Source organism: Panthera uncia (assembly GCF_023721935.1).
Source record: "Panthera uncia isolate 11264 chromosome B3 unlocalized genomic scaffold, Puncia_PCG_1.0 HiC_scaffold_1, whole genome shotgun sequence".
Classification (NCBI taxonomy): domain Eukaryota; kingdom Metazoa; phylum Chordata; class Mammalia; order Carnivora; family Felidae; genus Panthera; species Panthera uncia.
Genome location: NW_026057582.1, coordinates 101,716,579 through 101,735,642, shown reverse-complemented (window position 1 = coordinate 101,735,642; position 19,064 = coordinate 101,716,579). Strand labels below are relative to the sequence as shown.

The 19,064-nt window shown below is 37.7% G+C and overlaps 1 protein-coding gene across 1 annotated transcript in view; it reads left to right on the top strand.

Annotated features, from left to right (window-relative positions):
• VPS13C (vacuolar protein sorting 13 homolog C) overlaps nt 1–14,061 on the top strand; it is a 211,164-nt gene extending 197,103 nt beyond the window's left edge. The window contains exons 81-83 of the mRNA XM_049613728.1: nt 2,578–2,701; nt 4,338–4,418; nt 4,734–14,061. Coding sequence (XP_049469685.1) covers nt 2,578–2,701; nt 4,338–4,418; nt 4,734–4,835 — 307 coding nt within the window. The 3' untranslated portion in view covers nt 4,836–14,061. The remainder of the gene's footprint in view (nt 1–2,577; nt 2,702–4,337; nt 4,419–4,733) is intronic.
• The last annotated feature ends 5,003 nt before the right edge of the window (nt 14,062–19,064 follow it).

Genomic DNA, 19,064 nt, shown 5'->3' with positions numbered 1-19,064 from the left:
TCACACCCACGCAGATCAAACTTTTTCTTAAAATCACCTGTGCCTTATAATAAAACCTAATCTTGGGGGAGAAATCCATCATATTAATAGTTGTGAGGGTTATACCAGTCGATAAACCCACGTACACTATACGCAGAATCGTGGGGACCATCTTAGAATTCTGTGTACCATAGAGACTGTGGCAGTTACCCTGATAGGAGGTGGTGAGGTCTAAACTAAAAGAATCAAGACAGATAGAAGGAGCAGCCTTGAGAGACCAGAGCTTGGTGACTGATTAAATATAGAAGAGAAGGGAATAAAAGATGACCTTCTGGTTTGGGGCTTAGGTACCGGGGGGGTTGGAGCAAGAGGAAGAGAATGAAGGAGATTCAGAGTGGCAGGAGAACAGTAATGTTATTGGCCTGGTCAAGAGAGGAAGGAGTTTAAAGACAGTGGGAATGATGAATTTGCATTTGACACAGTGATTTGTAATAGTTATCTGTAACACTTAGCTCTTGTGATTCTCTTCTGGGGCAGGAGGTGGGGGGAGGTGTAATCCACTTTCTAGAGACTGTTTGGAATATGAAGGGGTGTGGAAGGATGTCACAATGATCGGAGGGCCCTACCAAGGCTGGGACTTCGGATGCTGAACTTCCTACAAAGCACAACACAGTCCCAAGTCAGACCCAGATCACAGTAGTTCCTCTGCTGAAAAATACAGTGCTGGGGGTTGATTTTCATTCCTACCCTCCATTGGTTACCTAGTTCATTCATCTTTACCTTCTAAGCGTCTGGAATCTAGCTTGCTCTCTTCCCTTCTCACAGCTGCTGCCTTCACTGACATTCTGTTTCCTGGTGGGAGTATTATAGTAACGTTTTCCTTTGTCTACCCCACCTCTCCTCCCTTGGCCGCTAGATCCATGACTCTAAAATAGGAAACTTTATCATGAAAGTTCCCCTTGCCTGTAGGTTAAAGTTAAAATTTATTTAAATGGAAAAAAAATTTTTTAAACACAAAAAATTCTTTAAGATCTGGCACTAATTTTCTCACCTCTGTGTATATCCATCCAGCTACAGACCTCAACATTCCTCAAATAAACCTTCCCTTTCTTGTACTGCTATTTATGTCAGTGATCTATTCCATTTGTCTAGACTATCATTTTCCTTTTCCACGTAGAGAACTCCTTTCTTTCAAAAATCAGCTTTTAGGGGCGCCTGGGTGGCTCAGTCAGTTGAACGTCCAACATCAGCTCAGGTCATGATCTCGTGGTTCATGAGTTCCAGCCCCACATCGGGCTCTGTGCTGACAGCTCCGAGCCTGGAGCCTGCTTCAGATTCTGTGTGCCCCTCTCTCTCCGCCCCACCCCTGCTTGTACGCTCTTTCTGTCTTTCAAAAATGAATAAACATAAAAAAAAAATAAATAAAATAAAAATCAGCTTTTACGCCACATACTTTACCAACATAATCAGTCCCTCTCTCTTGTGCTCCAGAAGAATTTTCCACACTGCTATTGCACTCATCTAACTGTGCTGAGATATATATTTACGTGTTTATTTGTCTTCTAACCTATGAGTACCTCTCAGGCAGAAACCATATCTTTCTTGTTTTTCCAGCACCCTGAATATTTGTAGAATTAACTGTTCCTCTGCTTTCCTAATCATGCTCTCTGTAATGGAAACTTTAGAATCAAGTATGGTTATATCAGTAATTAATCTAAATCACACACTGGGAAATCAATGTAGATGGCCTTTAAGGACTCTATGATTTTTCTTTTTTTCTTTTTCTTTTTATAAATTTTTTTTTTTTTTTTTTTTGCTATTGAGTAAAATGGGATACTCACTCTGTGATACAGTACATTAGTGTTAAAGTGTTCAAACCTGATATTTATTAATAGGCCTAAAGTGAAACTTTGCTGACATTTGAGGTTTCTGACATTTCCTGCACATTCTTTCTTGACTGGAAGGCATAGATGATTGACAGTAAAGAGCAATTAATAATTTTCCAAGTGAAACCTTTTCAGGAGCTTCTGCCTTTATTGCTTCCTGGATGAGAGTACAGCCTGTTCCTTATGTGTTTTAAAGATGATTTTAGTATTTCGGTCAGTTTTTAAAAAATTACACTTTTCTGAATTTTGCAAGATTGGCAGAAGGGGAATTTTTGAATGTCTGCTATGTTGGTTGGTAGGGGCCGTATTTGCTCTTTATTTGACAGCTACCTACCTAGAATTTTTTTTTTTAAACATTTATTTTATTTTTGAGACAGAGAGAGACAGAGCATGAATGGGGGAGGGTCAGAGAGAGGGAGACACAGAATCTGAAACAGGCTCCAGGCTCTGAGCCATCAGCACAGAGCCCAACGCGGGGCTCGAACTCACGGACCGCGAGATCGTGACCTGAGCCGAAGTCGGCCGCTTAACCGACTGAGCCACCCAGGCGCCCCTAGACTTTTTTTTAATAGGAAGCGTACCTTTTTTTTTTTTTAAGTGCCAGGTTATATTGTTTACTGAGCTAGTTCCATGTCTGCCATCCAGCAGAGCAAAATATTAGACTAATTGTCTTTATCACCACTTGCATGTTTTGTTTCCTTTTGCAAAACAGGCGAGTGTTGTGTATAAAGGAAGTTGAAATCCTAGGCCATATGTCCATAGACTGGCAGTATCCATTTGAAGATTTTGTGTCTCCTCCAAGTGTCCATGGAAACCTGCTAAAAATTTCAGTCAAGGTAAGAATAAATGAATTGCATGTTCAGAGCCAAGAATTTGTTGAGTGAGTGGAAACCAGTGCTTTCTGGCTCTCTTTTACAGTTAACAACACAGAGTGTTTGAAGGATCATGGTGAGGATGATGATGATGATACTATTATAATAATATGGTGAAGTATAAGGAAAGATGTGTTATAATCACTTATTTGTGTACTGTATTTTTTTGACAGTCCTTGATTGTGTTGAGTGAAATATCAATTCTGTTCAATGAAAGAATTAGGTCGTTGATACTTCCTTTTTGGCAGAATAAAGCATTAGTAAATAGAATATTTTTTCCAATGTCATATGAATAACTATTTTGCTGTAATCTTAGATGCTTCTGGAAAAATTCCCTTTTTTAGGTTTTTATAAATTAGATTATTATAAATATTTTATCTGAAACACTCATGTTTTATCATAGTTGGCACTTACAAAATACTAATACAATTTAAGTATATAATACTTTCATGTCCTTCTGTCCCATCATTTTCCAAGAAAGAACTTTTTTTTTTTTTAATTTTTTTTTTTTTCAACATTTTTAATTTATTTTTGGGACAGAGAGAGAGACAGAGCATGAACGGGGGAGGGGCAGAGAGAGAGGGAGACACAGAATCGGAAACAGGCTCCAGGCTCCGAGCCATCAGCCCAGAGCCTGACGCGGGGCTCGAACTCACGGACCGCGAGATCGTGACCTGGCTGAAGTCGGACGCTTAACCGACTGCGCCACCCAGGCGCCCCAAGAAAGAACTTTTTAATTACATAGCAAGTAATTAGCAGAATTGATGCCCTCACCTTTTGCTTAGTTCTCAGACTCACTTTGAAATGTATAATTTTTATTATATATGATATATTGTAAATTTATTTTCACCCCTTAAAAAAACACCACAAATTATCATTCTAAGAATGGTAACTACTAGAGTATGTATTTTCTTCTAAGCAGTAATGATGTTATCTCTATTATTAAAACCATCTGAAAACCTATTTGTCATAAAATTTAGTAGTTAGAGATGTAGGTACTTTTATCCTTTAATTTATGTTTTCTTTTCATAGAAGCTCACAAATAAAAGAAATTGCGAAACAGTACCGTTTTGTTTTTCAGCCTTACCTCATTGTAGAGTGTCAACATCGAAAGAGTCTCTTGGTATATGAAACATAGTTTTCAGACTAGGAAAGACTGTGTCACTCTGCATATATATTACAGGCTCCTGGGTTATCACTCTTCTTTCACATCCGTGGTGAAAATTGACTCAGTGTGTTTTACATTATATAAGAATTTTATCTATCAGCCAAGGGAACGAAGGAAGGATTTTTTGATTTGTCAGATGTGGTGAGTTATCAAGTGCTGTTTCTCGAGGCTATTTATCATAGCCTGTAGAAAGTCATTATTTTATACAGATAGTTGTGTAGTCATCCGATTTCATAAATTCTAACAGCTCACACATATGGAACCACCAGCCTTGTACCAAAATGATTTAGTGCTTATCATACCTGAATAGGTATATTTCATTAGTCTATTTGTTATAAAATAGAGTTTACATTTAAGCATTCAATTAAAAGTTAGGATTTTTTTTTCTTCCCCAGAATAATTTTTCTTCTGTCATTGTTTCTTTTGAAACAGGAGCAGAGTCTGTTCCACAAAAAAGACAGTGCCAGTCATGGCTGCCGGGACATTTATCTGCAGGACAACGCCACAGCAGAGGTAAACAATTTATTTTAAAGAATGACCCTTAATTTTTTAGCTGAAAGATTTTTTTAATCTGTTATAATAATACCCATTATTTCTCTCAAAAGATCTTCCAGTTATAACTCTGGATGGATATGTAAGCTTAAAATAATATATTGCAGGCTTAATGGAGCAGAAACGTCTTATTTTGCATTGTCTGTTTGGATTGTGTATTCTTATCCTCTGCTTTTGGACCTGTGTGGAGAGCTTCAGTTCTTGCTTTTAGACCTTTCTCCTTCACATGAGCCCGTACTTGTCTTTACCATTCATAACAAATATTTTATTTTACAGAGAGTATGTAATGCCATTGGTGATGCACAGTCAATGAGACACCAGCAAAAATTGATGAAGCAATCATCACTGAAACTTCTCAGGCCCCAGACACCATTTTAGTCACAGATCCCAGGGGGCTGCTACTGGGAGAAAAACCAACCATCAGTCTTGTCTATAAATCACTCTTTTTTATCTTGCTAAAGAGAATTTTTCAAGCTATACTGTAGTTTTAGAATTATTTTCCAGGATAGTGTTGGATTTTCCTTTTTTTTCCCTTTACTTTTGACTCTAATTTTGTAACTCTGTGTTGTCAGCAATTCACTTTTCTGCACTGCCACTCAAATGAGTCAGACCCTCAAAGAAATATCACTTTAAACCCAGGATGAAATTTCCATTAATGTTTAAATTGTGAAACAAAGGGCATTGGGCTTGTTTTTAATTAAAGTTCTTGTTGAAGAATAAGAAAAGAGCTTAGAATGACTATTGTTCTTTAGGAGGTTTTGGACAAACCTTTGGAAAGATACTGGGTATTTTATTTAGGGGTAATTCATTCAATAATTGAACTGAGATAATATTTTGGGGCAACCAGGTAATTGACTGAAGAAAAGCCACTGAAGGAAGAAATGACATGTTTCCTATTTTCTTTTCATGTTATTTTTCTCCTAATAAAACATGTTTTCCTTTGATGCTTATTTTTCTTCCTTGCATTACAGTATAAATGCATATGGAAAATCAAATCTTAAAATACCTGTGGTCCGGTCTCTGTAACGTAGCATTCATGAAACTTTTGAAATTATTTACTTGCTCTTTCAAGAGGAACTTAAATGGCACAATTATAACTTGCTGATGCATGAAAATATTGTACTTTAAGTTTTTTAAGACTCAGAAATATGAAAAGCTCAATATTTCTATATTCTTAGAGATTGTTTTTTAATAAATTGAAAGATTTTTAAGGGCATCATAAATTAATACTTAATGCATACCTTGAAATGTATTTTAAATACTTACAGGAAGAATGAAAAAGTTAATTGTGTATATAAGTAAAATAAGGCATATATAAGAACACTGTAGAAAATAACTGGTCAGTGTGTCCTTTGAGGGAGCAAGCCTGTGAGAATCTGTTCGGCACAGTAATATTTTTGTCGTTTCCACACCTCACTTACGCTGACCAGAGATATACTGCCTACAAAAGCTTTTTAAAAAATGCTTAGAAACATCTGACTTCGGCTCTGGTGATGATCTTGCAGCTCATGCGTTCAAGCCACGCGTCAGGCTCTGTGCTGAAAGCTGGAGCCTGGAACCTGCTTTAGATTCTGTGTCTCCCTCTCTCTCTGCCCCTCCCCTGCTTGCACTTTGTCTGTCTGTCTGTCTGTCTGTCTCTCTCTCTCTCTCTCTCTCTCTGACACACACACACAAATAAATAAACATTAAAAAAATTTTTTTTAATGCTTAGAAGTATTTAATTTCCTTGAATGAATCATTACATTTGCTTCTGGTTTTTACATGGCATTTATTTCAAATCACTAAATTCATGATGGAATGAAGATGTGGATATACTTGGTTTGCTCTGTTTTTGTTGATGTGTGGTAAAGTTTCTACTATCTTTATGTTTTTAAAGACCAGCCTTAAATCTTTTTAGTTATTGTTTACTGTAGACTCTAGAAAGAGGATATAATAACTAATGCCCTAAATATTTGATCTCTGATATAGAATGGTGGTCTTTGCCTTTTCAACATCCTTTTTTTTTTTTTTTTCTGTGAAGGAAAGTGTCATGTATAAAACTTCCAGCCTTAAACAGAATTTCTGCATCAGTGGTTAATTGCAATTTATTAAATGGAGCATTATAAACAGAATTTCACAGCAAATGTGCTCGTATTCTGTGTCTTTAAAGCAGACTTAATCAGGAATTTGAGATATCTGATTATATGTCTCATATGAATCACAGCTATTGACAGTGTCCTAAATATTTAAGTAAATCATATTGTACTGATGGCATGTACAAAAAACATTGAACTAAAAGAATTCATAGAACTATTATAAATTCACCATCTCAGTTGGCATAGAAATAAACTGTCAAATATATGTAACATTTTAATTTGATTTAATCCCCTGAGACCGAAATAATTCACTGGTAAAGTGTGATGTCTTTTGTATTTTTAAAAATGCTTTCAGAGTCATTTACTTGTGTAGGAACTAAAAGAAATAAAATGTTTGGTGCATTGTTTACAAGGGTGAAAACTTTGTGAGTTTGTGTTAAATGTTCAAATAACATTTACTTCTACTTTATCTTTCCCTTTTCCTCTTCCAGTCCTGTCATAGGGAGAAGTTAAATTAATAGTTATGGAGCACTTAAAAAATGCTAGTTAGGGAAAGGCTTTGCTGAAAGGTACTGAGCCCCTTTACCACCCTGGAGATCTCTGGCACAGGTCTTCAATTGGGGGTGGGGGCAGAGAATACAGAGAATGTATTTGACGAGGGCCCAGCTCCTCCACTTTGCAATCCTGGGCTGCTTTTGCACTGGGGCTGTGCCTTCTGTGGTTTCTATTAGTTACTGACGGTGCAAGGCAAGGGTACTAGGGCAGGTCCATTCCTGGGAGACAGGAATTCCTCTGATAGCTGACTGGCTTGAAGACTTTTCAGTGGCCTTGCAGAACCTTTCTTAGGTTGCATGATAGTCTGGGAGGCTCCTACCAAGTCTGTTCTTCTCCTCTACCCTCCTTCTACTCCCTTCCTGGGAGAGACTACAAATCTGAAGGCTATCCCGGTACTGAATTAGTCAATAGGAAGAACAGGTGCATGATTGTGTACTGTCGCAAAGCGGGGGCATCAGAATAAGAAAGAAAAAAGTGCGTAGATGTGTAGACCAAAGCTTCATGTGAACATCTGATCTAGGGTGAATTTACTTACATGTGTTTCATGATTTTCAATTATGTATGCGAGAGGACACTTTTTTTTTTTTTTTTTTTTTTGGCCCTTTAGGCCTCTAAGTGTATTGATCTGGTGCTGCCTCCATCTGTATTTTTAAGTGTTCCACATGCATTTCTAAGGCACAGCCAGGACTAAAAATTAATGCTCTAGACTGGAAACAATTAAAGAAGAGTTCTACAAATATCAGTGCCAATTAAAATAGAGAGCTGTAGTTACTACCAGAGCTATAAGAACCATCTTTCTACTGAGGAGAACACCAAAGATTCTTGAAGGCTAGGAGATTATTCATATCACAGATCATCTATCCTTGAGGTACAGGTCCTTTTGGTTGTAAATGACTGCCAGAATGTCCACTAATAGTGATGAAATTGGGTTTAATGCATGTGTGTGTTGGTTCTGAAAAGAAATGGAAACTCACTGGAGCAGAGAGGGAGCACATTTTCCTTGGTAATTGTGCCTATAGGAAGAATTTAGGCTTATTCTTGGATTCATGCTTGAAAGTATTTTGAGTTACAAGGCTCTATCATTCAAATACTTAACATTGTGGATCTTTTTGAGCTGAAAAAACCCTTAGAAAGGCTTTTTGTTTGGTTGGTTTTTATATACAACAGACCCACCATCCCTTACCAAATTTTTAAAAAGTTCTGGAAACTAAAAAGGTTTGCATAAATTTGAGGTAAAGATATTTGACAGAAAGTTCTGAACTTGAACTGACAGGAGACTAATTTTGGCATTTATTATATTTGGTAGAAATGAGTTGGGCTGTAGCAAAATTAATATATTTGATTATGGGGTCTGGCTCTAGATTTCACTGGAGATATATGAAGCATATTGTCTTTCTAAAATTTAAAGACCTTTGTATTCTGAAACACATCTGGCCAAAGAGTTTCAGATAAGACAATGTAGATCTTTATACCCTCAAAATCATCTATTTATTAAAGTTGCTTTCTGAATTTTAGAAATAAACTATAGGAGGAGCAACTGAATTTTCTTCTACTTCAGACCATGCCACTGTTCCATTTTATAGTTACGCTGGAAAATTGTTTTGATACAATGTTCAAAGTAATTGATGTTGACATACAGGAGACTGAAATGTTACCATGGGGTGGTGCATCATAAAGATTTATGAAGGGACACCTGGGTGGCTCAGTCGGTTAGACGTTGGACTCTCTATTTCGGCTCAGGTCATAATCTCATGGTGTTGAGATCGAGCCCAAAGCTCTGCTTCAGGCTCTTTTCTCTCTCTCTGCCCCTCCCTCTCCACCTCCCCACCCCCACCCCTGGCTCACTTGCGTGCGCATTTTCTCTCTCTCTCTCTCTCTCAAAATAAATAAATATTTTTTTAAAAAATAAAGATTTATAAAAACTCTGGGGGAAGAAATGCAGATTAGGACAACATCATGATTTCTGTCCCCCTTGTATATTAATTAAATATCCGGTGGATGAATAGTTTTTAGGATTGAGCTCTAGTGGGAAAATAATTCAAATAGTAAAGAAATAAGCTAACATGATCCTCTAGTTTGATAATATCCACTAGGATAATAGTAAACACTTCATAAAGAGGATTTAGTTCTTCAGTGTTTTGTTTGTTTTTTAACTTGAAGAATGACCAAGTGGCTTCCTTAGAGATTGACTATAATGCTTAAAACATCCCAGGTGTGGTTTAAATTCCATGATAATTTTCATCAAAAATAGATTTCAGATCTTGGTCTTTGGGTTTGTTTTTGTAGAAAACATTTACTTTACACCTTTCTTTTTTTCCCCTCAGACAAACCACTTTTCCCCTTGGCCATCGTTTAAGCTTTATACCTCTTCCCTTTTTTTTCTACATCATTTTACTTCTTTTCATGGTATCTCTCTATTATCAAACTCTCTTCATTAAGTAGATTTTATACTGACATCTGGTGTACTACAACCCAGGGGCCAAACAATATGTTCTTGCAAATAAAGTTTTATTGGAACACAACCACACGCATTCATTTGTCTTGGTTATGGCAGTTCCCATTCTACAGTGACAGAGTTGGATAGTTGTGACAGAGGCAGTATGGCTGACAAAACCTAAAGTAGTTACTCTCTGACCCTTTACAGAACAAGTCCATCAATCTTGACATTATACTATATAGTGAATCCTACAGGTGGAATAGAAATGAGACACTAAATGATTTACCCATGACCTTATGGTGAGATAGGAGCTAAAATTAGGCTCCAGCACCTACCATTCTCCTTCTTTTATCTCTACTTCTTCCTCTTCATTTTTCCTAGAAACAAGGATGCCTGTGTCAATTTTGAATAAACATGGCCAATGTTAGCTTTTTAGGTTTCTTTTAGAACCTCACATCTTTATCCCAAGATTATCTATGTATTTTCTCCTCATCTATGTTTAAGGCCTAACAGTAGTAACACAAGCATTTTCCATAGTAACACTTAAAATCTAAGTTGGCCCTTTGTCTGAATTTATTTTTTCCTAGAGAATTCTTGTATGTGGTCTAATATTATTGTGGCAGTTTACTAGCTAGCAAACATACCTTTTGATGTGTAAACATTAGGAAGTAAAAACTTTGGATATAGGACATAAAACTTGCCTCTTTTCTAATGTACAGTCAGAACAAAGATCAAATGCATGCTATTCTGCCGTATTCAAACCATTAGAGAGTTCTACTGATATCTGAAGCAGAAAGAAATGCCCAAGATACGTAGTTTATCACAACAGATGGCCTTACCAAGGAGGAAATTATGTTTTTAAGCACAGTACGTCATATTATAGAGTAATAACATAACAAATGAGCAGGTGTTTGAAGATTGCAATTTGAATGGAAGCTACAACATTTTAGCTTCATCAGAGGCTGCTGCTGCAAATCAGTTAGGCAAGCACTTATTGATGGTTTAAATTAAGAAGCCACACTTGAACAGAGCCCATTTCCCTTCCCAAGGAGTGCTGTTAAAGATTCTTAACCTACTATGACACTTCTGATATAATCTTCCCTATTTCATTCAATTCAGGTTGATTCACACACACTTTCAAAAATAGTTTAAGAAAAAGGGTGTATGTGTGTGGCATGAATAGAGGATTAACAGAATTCTTTATTTTTTAAATAAAAATTTTGTAGACTCTGGTTATTTGAACATCAGTAACTGTCATGGCAGTAGTAGAGTTTTTGTTTCTTTAAGCTAAGCTAAGGGAACCATGCTCGTGAGAAATTCTGAAATAGTTGTAAGGTCTTTGTGACATTTTAATACATCTGGAATTATTAACCATAAATACATTGCAGGAAACAGTTCCTTGCTCACGCTAAAGATTCCTATGGTTAAAGCTTAGAGATCTAGAAAATGCTCCTTTTGGATTGACCCCAAATGCATAGAGTGGAAATCTTGCATGACTATTATTACAATCCAGATGGTGAATGGGTGGTATTGAAAACACTGTTTTGTAAGGGCCATAAAGACTGATTACCCATGACTTAGACTGGTGAATAAGAATATATTGCCCATTCTACCTAAAATTAATGACTCAATCAATGTTGAATTACAATGCAGCTCTTTAAGAAGCACCAATAATGCTTACTGTTGTTTTTAATTTAAAAAAAAATTTTTTTTGAAGGAGAGAGAGCATGAGCAGGGGAGGAGCAGAGAGAGAGGGAGACACAGAATTCTAAGTAGGCTCTAGACTCTAAGCTGTCAGCACAGAGCCTGATGGCGGGGCTCAAACCCACGAACCATGAGATCATGACCTGAGCCGAAGTCAGACGCTTAACCGACTGAGCCACCCAGGCGCCCCCAGTAATGCTTACTTTTATGTCAAGTTGATGAATTTTAATATCACTCATTTTTTTTTTGGAGGCCATTCAGTTAGAGGCCTTTATTTTAGTTGTACTTAAATTCCTAGAATTATAATAGTCCCTAGTTGGAAGGTCCTTATATTCAGCATAAATCTGTTTTCTTGTGGCTTCCATCTGTTGAACTAAGTCCCAAATACTTGGGGCCATCAAAGTAAGAATGACTCTTTTTCTGTATATGGAAGCCTATATAAGGGAGCACTGCATAATGGAATTAAGGACTGGCCACATGTCCTACCATTCATTCAGTAAAGCATGTAAGCCTTCAAGTTCTCATCTTTTTCTACCATTCCTGATTACACAGAACTTCATGTCGTTCCATAGTCTCAATGGCTATCTCCTAAATACAACAAACGATTTACCTGTACCCATCTCAGATAACAGTATACTGAGCTGAATGAGTGTTAAGCAACCAACTAGGCAGAGTGAAACTTGCACAATTATATATTTTCTTTTGATTTCCTAATAGTAATAAGTATCCCAACCTATTAACTACCTACATAAAATAAAATTACCCCCTTGTTGGTTGTAATACTTTCCCCCATTATTACAGTTTATTTGTCTCATAACTTTTTTTTAATGTTTACTTTTGAGACAGAGTGCAAGTGGGGGAGGGGCAGAGAGAAAGGAGACACAGAATCCAAAGCAGGCTCCAGACTCTGTGCTGTCAGTATAGAGCCCGATGAGGGGCTTGAACTCACAAACCATGAGATCATGACCTGAGCTGAAGTCAGATACTTAACCAACTGAGCCACCCAGGTGTTCCTCATCTTATAACTTTTACTTATGCAAGAGTATTGTTGAATTATCCCTTTTATCACTCTTAATAAAAAGCAAGATTGAATTTGTATGGTACTATAACTTTAAAAATCGAAATAACCCTGAAAAGATTATTTTACCTCTCTCAACCTCAGTTTCTTTGTTTGAAAACAAGACCTTTGGACCAGAACTAGCTTTCTGTAACTGTTAAGGAATTTGGTTATTGATAAAATACTAAGTTTACAATTGTTATTTTTGAGACAGGAGTTGTGTTACTTGAACTTTCTATTGCCTCTTTCTTACAAAATCCCCATAGACATTAAATGTATATTTTAAATAATCAGTGAGGTTTTGGGGTTTTTTTTAAACCACAAAGAGTAAAATCTACTTAAGTAGGCGAGATATTGTTGCTAGTACTTGTATGTGAGAATAGTCTGGATGCGGAAAGTACAGGTAACTGGGTGCCAAAAGAGAGCCTTGACGTGACCTGTGAAGGTGAATGGCCATGTCTGGAGCCAGGCTATTGCTGTGAAGATGGAGTCCTGCTCTTCTTTCTCAGAGGCACACCCTCAGCAGTGCCCTTTAGTTGTCTGAGGATCTAGGCTGTATTTGATGCAGTCATAGATCACACGATGCCACACCAAACATCTGTAAGATAGCACTACATGGACTGACCGTTTCTGTCCCCCAGAATTCCTGTGCCAACATTCTAACCCCTGAAGTGATGGTCTTAGGGGGTAGGGTCTTTAGGAAGTAAGGAGGTTATGAGGATAGGGCCCTCAGGAAGGAAATTAGTGCCTCTATAAAAGAGGCCCTGAGACGCCTGGCTGGCTCATTCAGAAGAGCATGCGACTCTTGGTCTTGGGGTTGTGAGTTTGAGCCTCACACTGGGTAAAGAGATTACTTAAATTAAAAAAATTTTTAAAGAATTGATTTAAAAAAAGAGACCCTGAGAGAGCCCTCATCCCCATCCACCACGTAAGGACAGAGAAGGCGCCGTTTTGTCTATGAAGAAATAGGTTCTCCCCAGACACCCAATGTACTAGCACCATGATCTTGAATTTACCGGACTCCAGAACGGTGAGAAATGTCTGTTGCTTATAAGCCACCCAATTTATGGAATTTTTGTTATAGCAACCCAAATACACTAATAAGACAGGCACCCACTCAGCAGATTCTCCTGCTGGCTAGCCCTGTCACTTGAAATTTTGCTGAAGACCTTGCTTTGGGTAAAGGATTATAAATGTTAGCCATATGGGTTAATTTGCATGGTTTAATTTGCCATATCAGAAAGATAGTAGGCTACTGCCAGGATTAGACTGCCAAGAAATTAGGAGAAGAAATACCCAATAAAAAATGTTAAATAGATACACTTTAAAAGGATTCAAAATGAGATGCTATAAAAACAGAAGAGGCAAATTTGAATAAGAACTAAATAGATCTTCTAGAGATAGAAATACCATTGAAATAAAAAGTCAATGAACAGCCACAACAGTAAATTAAAAATAGCTGAAGAATTGGTGAACTGGAAAATAGAACTGAGTTCATATCCTGGAATGCAATAGAAATAAAGAGATGGAAAATATAAATAGGCAACATGGAGGATAGAAAGAAAAATCCAACATGCTTCTAATCCAAGTCCTAGAAGGAGACAATAGAGAAATTGTTGATAGGTTCCAGAATTTATGAAAGATAAGATGCGATAGATGCAGGAAACAAAGTGAGCCCAGAGCAGGATAAATAAAAATAAATCCAAACCTAACATACACTGGATTGAAACTATAGCCATGCAAACACAGAGAAAAACAGAAAAAAAAAAAAAAACAGATTACAAGAGATCAACAATTAGACTGACAACAGAATTCTCAATAGCATCTGGAGACAAGGGGTATTTACATATTTTTGAGAGAAAACCAATTGGCTGCCTAGTTGTGTTTAATTAGCTTTATTATCATTGAAGAGTATGGACTAAATAATACCATCTTCAGCAAAGAAAAAGAATTTCTCACTTGCAGGTCCTTTTTAAAAAAATTACTAAAGGATGACCTTCAGAAGAAAGGAAGTTGAGCTCAGAAGAAATAAAATATAAGAAGCAATGGAAATAAAGAAATAGGTAAACTTTAAAATACCACTTTAAATAGAAAAAAAGGTGCGTAAGAAATTCATCAGAACTTTGCAAGACATGGAGAAAATTATAAAACCCTATTGAAATAAGTCTTAAATTTTCTTAAAAGTTATACAATGTTCATGAATGATAAGGCTAATTAAAGAATAATGTTCAAACTCATCTATATAATCAGTGTGATTCTAATCAACATTCCATTAATTGTGGGGTTTTTTTGTTTTGGGTTTTGTGTGTGTGTGTGTGTGTGTGTGTGTGTAGCTTAAAAGGCTGTTCCAAGCATTCACATAGAAAATGAAAGGCCAAGAACTGGCAAGTCAATTTGAAGAATAAGATCAAGTAGAGGGGATGTGTTTTTTTCTTTCAAATTTTAAAGCTTATTAACCCATAATTTTAATTAAAACGTCATATTCTCATAGGTAATAGGTAGGTAGATATAACAAAAAAGACTACAGACCCATGTAATATGTAATAATAAGAATACTAAGGATAGTAAATAAAGCATATGATTTTTACCATATAGTTTTAGGCACTATTGTAAGTGCTTTACATATTCTAACTCCTGTATCTGCAAAGGTGCATTAAATTTCAGTCAAACACAGCAGCATTACTCACAATGGCCAAATGGTGGAAACAACACAAATGTCTACCAAGGGATGAATGGATAAATTATGGCATACCTATACAATGCAATATTGTTCAGCCATGAAAAAGAATGAAGTATTGAAATATGCTACAAAATGGATGAATCTTGATAGCATGCTGGTAAGGGAAAGAAGCCAGACACAAAAGGTCACATTTTGTGTGGTTCCTTGTATATGAAATACCAGAGGCAAATCCATAGAGACAGAAAGCAATGTAGTGGTGCTAGGGGCTAGGGAAAAAGAATATGGAGAGTGATTACTTGAAGAATATGGGATGTTCTTCTGGAGTGATGAAAATGTAAAACTACAGAGAGGTTGTTGCCACACAACATTGTGAATGCACTAGATGCCGCTGAATTTAGTGAATTCACTAAACCACTTTAAAATGGTTCATTGTTAATATGAACTTCACCTCAGTACAAAAACAAACTTCAGTCATCAAGAATAGACTATTCAATAAATGTGCTTGGGAAATTGGTTCATGCATATGGAGAAATATAAAATTAAATTTCTTCTTCATACATTACACTAAAATAAATACCAGGTATATTAAAGCCCTAAATACAAGCAGGACTTTAAAACTTGCTGAGATGAGCACTGGGTGTTGTATGGAAGCAAATTTGACAATAAATTATATTTTAAAAAATAAAAGGGAAGAAAAATAAGAGAATATGTCATCCTTTATAAGTTAGAATTTTCTGCAAGAAAAAGACCATTAAGATAATGGAGTGCCTGGGTGTCTTACTTGGTAAAGTGTCTGCCTTCAGCTCAGGTCATGATCTCACAGTTTGTGGGTTTGAGTCCCATATTGGGTTCTGTGCTGACAGCTCAGAGCCTGGAGCTTCCTTCAGATTCTGTGTCTCCCTTTCTTTGCCCTCCCCTGCTCACGCTCTGTCTCTCTGTCTCTCTCAAAAATAAATAAACTTTAAAAAAAATTGAAAAGCTAAGTGATAAGCCATGGACCAGGAGGGAATATTTGCAGCCAGTACAGTTGACCAAGGGTTATTAATGATAATATTTGATGGACTCCCTCATCTTAGGAAGAAAAAAGACAACCCGATAGAAAAATCGGCCAAGGCAATGAACAATTCGCGGAAAAGGAAATCTGAAAAGTAACCGGGAACATGCAAATCGAAACAATGACCTGCCATTTTCCATGTCAGATTGACAAAAAATCCAACTTTGAGAACATCCACAGGGTGTGGAAATGTGGGCCCAGTAAAACATTGCTGATGGGATATAAAATCGCTTTAGAGAGCAATTTGGCAATACCCACACAGCTGAACAAAGGCTTACAAAATTATTCCAGTGTCGACATCCAACCTAGAGAAACTCTCAAGCAAAGAGGAAATAAGTAAATATACAAGGATGTTTGCTGCAACACTTTAAATAAAAAGAAAAATATGGAAACAACTGTCTATCAGTTGTGGATTAAAAAAAAAAAACTTGTAAAAAGAATATGAAAATAGCAACTGTAAGAAATGAAAGTGTGTGTGTGTGTGTGTGTGTGCACCTATATAAGCTAAAAAGCAAAATGTTGAGTGAAAACAAGTTGGGAGAAACTTAAGGCACATGAAAATTACACATGCCAACTGTAGAACACTGATTATTTCTGGGAAGGGAGAGTGAGAAAAAGAATAGGACCAGGATGACTGTATATCTACAGTGATTTATTAACAGTAAAAGAGTGATTGCTAGCAAAAATGGCAAAATGTTGACGTCTGTTAAATCCACGTAGTACATGAGTGTTTATAAGATTATTTTTCACACTTTATATAAACAAAACATTTCCTAATGAAAGCAGGAGAAAAAGACCATGGCCTCATGCTCATGGTAATATTTCAACTGACATAATATTTGACCCCTCCAACTCCCCAGATGAACTGCACCCAGAATGCAGCAAGGGCTTTCTCTAAGGCCAGAGCTCTACAATACTCTGTATGGAAAGAGTTGACCCACAAGTGGGGCTCCCGGTGAGGAAGAAGACAGATGTTGAAGTAGCTGTGGGTCTTGGCAAAAGGCGAGGAGGGAAAAGAGGAGACCGGGGCAAATCGAATGAATGAATCCCATCCTGAGGATGTCTGTGTAAACCAAGCCAGATGGAACCTGCGCATGCATGTGCTCTCTTCCCACACCCCCTCCAGATGACAGCCATGAAACAGGTATGGCCCTGGGTGGGGGGGGGGCAGCAGATGAGAGGTGTCCACAAATTTGTATTTGACTTAGCAAACTGGATAGAGCTGGCACTTAGAGCATTTGGTGGGGATGGGGGCGGATCATGCTGAGGAACCCTGGAAAGCCTTGAAAATAAAGGACGCCATGCTTTGGGTAGAACTGGAAAGAGGAGGATTCATTGAATGTCTTAAATGAGTAATTAGATCCCCACATCTCCCCCAACTCCCCACAGCCTGTTAACCTCCCTTATCTTAACTTTGAAGGAGACAGGTGGGAGGAAGGAGGCGTGTGCAAGGGTGTGATGAGTGCAGCAGCAGTTAGTACCCAGGGGAAATTGAGCTTCTGCATTTCGAGATACCAGGCCCAGTGGGGGGCAGTTTGGGGTGTCACACTGAAAACAGGGAGCAGTTAAGGAAAATTTAACATTTGATTAAGCAGATCCCCCAGCATCCCCTTCTTCCCTCACACTCCCAAAACACTGGCACCTAGGATCAGAATCCCAGACAGGAACACGGGTATGTTTTCCCTCTAGAGTGTTAATTTGCCCAAGAGATTTTTGACATTTGTAAAAAAAAAAATTTTAATGTTTATTTTTGAAAGAGAGAGACACAGCATGCTTGGGGGAGTGGGCAGAGAGAGAGGGAGACACACAATCTAAAGCAGGTTCCAGGCTCTGAGCTCTCAGCACAGAGTCCGAGTGGGGCTCGAACTCACAAAGTGTGAGATCATGACCTGAGCTGAAGTTGGACACTTAACTGACGGAGCCATCCAGGCACCCCAAAATTTTTGACATTTTGAGATTTTGACATTAGAGATTTTTGAGATTAGATGGTCTCCCAACACAGCAGTTGGGTTTGATTTTGACACATGATGGTGGCTGCAACAAGGGGAAGCATGAACCCAGAGTGCAAAGGAAGCTAGGACCCACGGCCCTTGTCTTACAGAGCCAGGAATGGAGTCTTAGGGAGGCAAGGGGCCTGCACAGAACAATGAAAAGAAGTCAGACTCCACACTACCACATATAATGCAGGTGTCTTTTCCTTGAAGGTAGAGATACTGTAAAGTATAGTAAAAATGTACTCAGTCAGACTATGTGGAAGGGAACTTTTTTTTTAAGTTTACCTATTTATTTTGAGAGAGAGAGTGCGCGCGAGTGGGGCAGGGGGGAAGAGAGAGGAAGAGGGAGAATCCCAAGCAGGCTCTGTGCTCCCAGCACCGCTCGATCTCATAAACTGAGATCATGACCTGAGCCTAAGTCAAGAGTCAGATGCTTAACCTACTGAGTCACCCAGGCACACCCCCTCCTTTTTTTTTTTTTTTTAACTTTACCTATTTATTTTGTGGAAGGGAATTTTTAAGGAGAGTCAATTCTGTTTCTTTCAAAGTACAAATGGTTCTGTAAGTTAAACTAGGCTATCAAAGTATGGGCTGGCCAGGGCTCTGGGGGACCCACTTTAATGAATTAGATAAAGTTGATTCATATCTCATATACTAAATGATTGTCAATTGCTGCTTCTAAGGTAATTGAGAATGCTTGAGAGTAATTTAAGTGACACTTTACACTATTAATTAGCTCTACCTAACTTTTTTATTTCATTGATAGAGCAGAGGCTGGGCTTGAATTACTTCAGCAATCTAAGCAAAATGGGGTTTTCTGGGTAAGGAGATGTTTCTGGATCTAGTATTCCTTGACAGGAATCGGATTAGGATTTAAGGAGATGTTGACCTTTGATGGCACTTGTTTACTGTTTACCTATGGCAGCCCAGCCTTATGCATACCTTGTTTAACCACTAATTAAACATTTCGATCAGAAATCTCCCTCTTAGGGGCGCCTGGATGGCTCTGTCAGTTAAGTGTCTGACTTCGGCTCAGATCCCGAGCTCATGT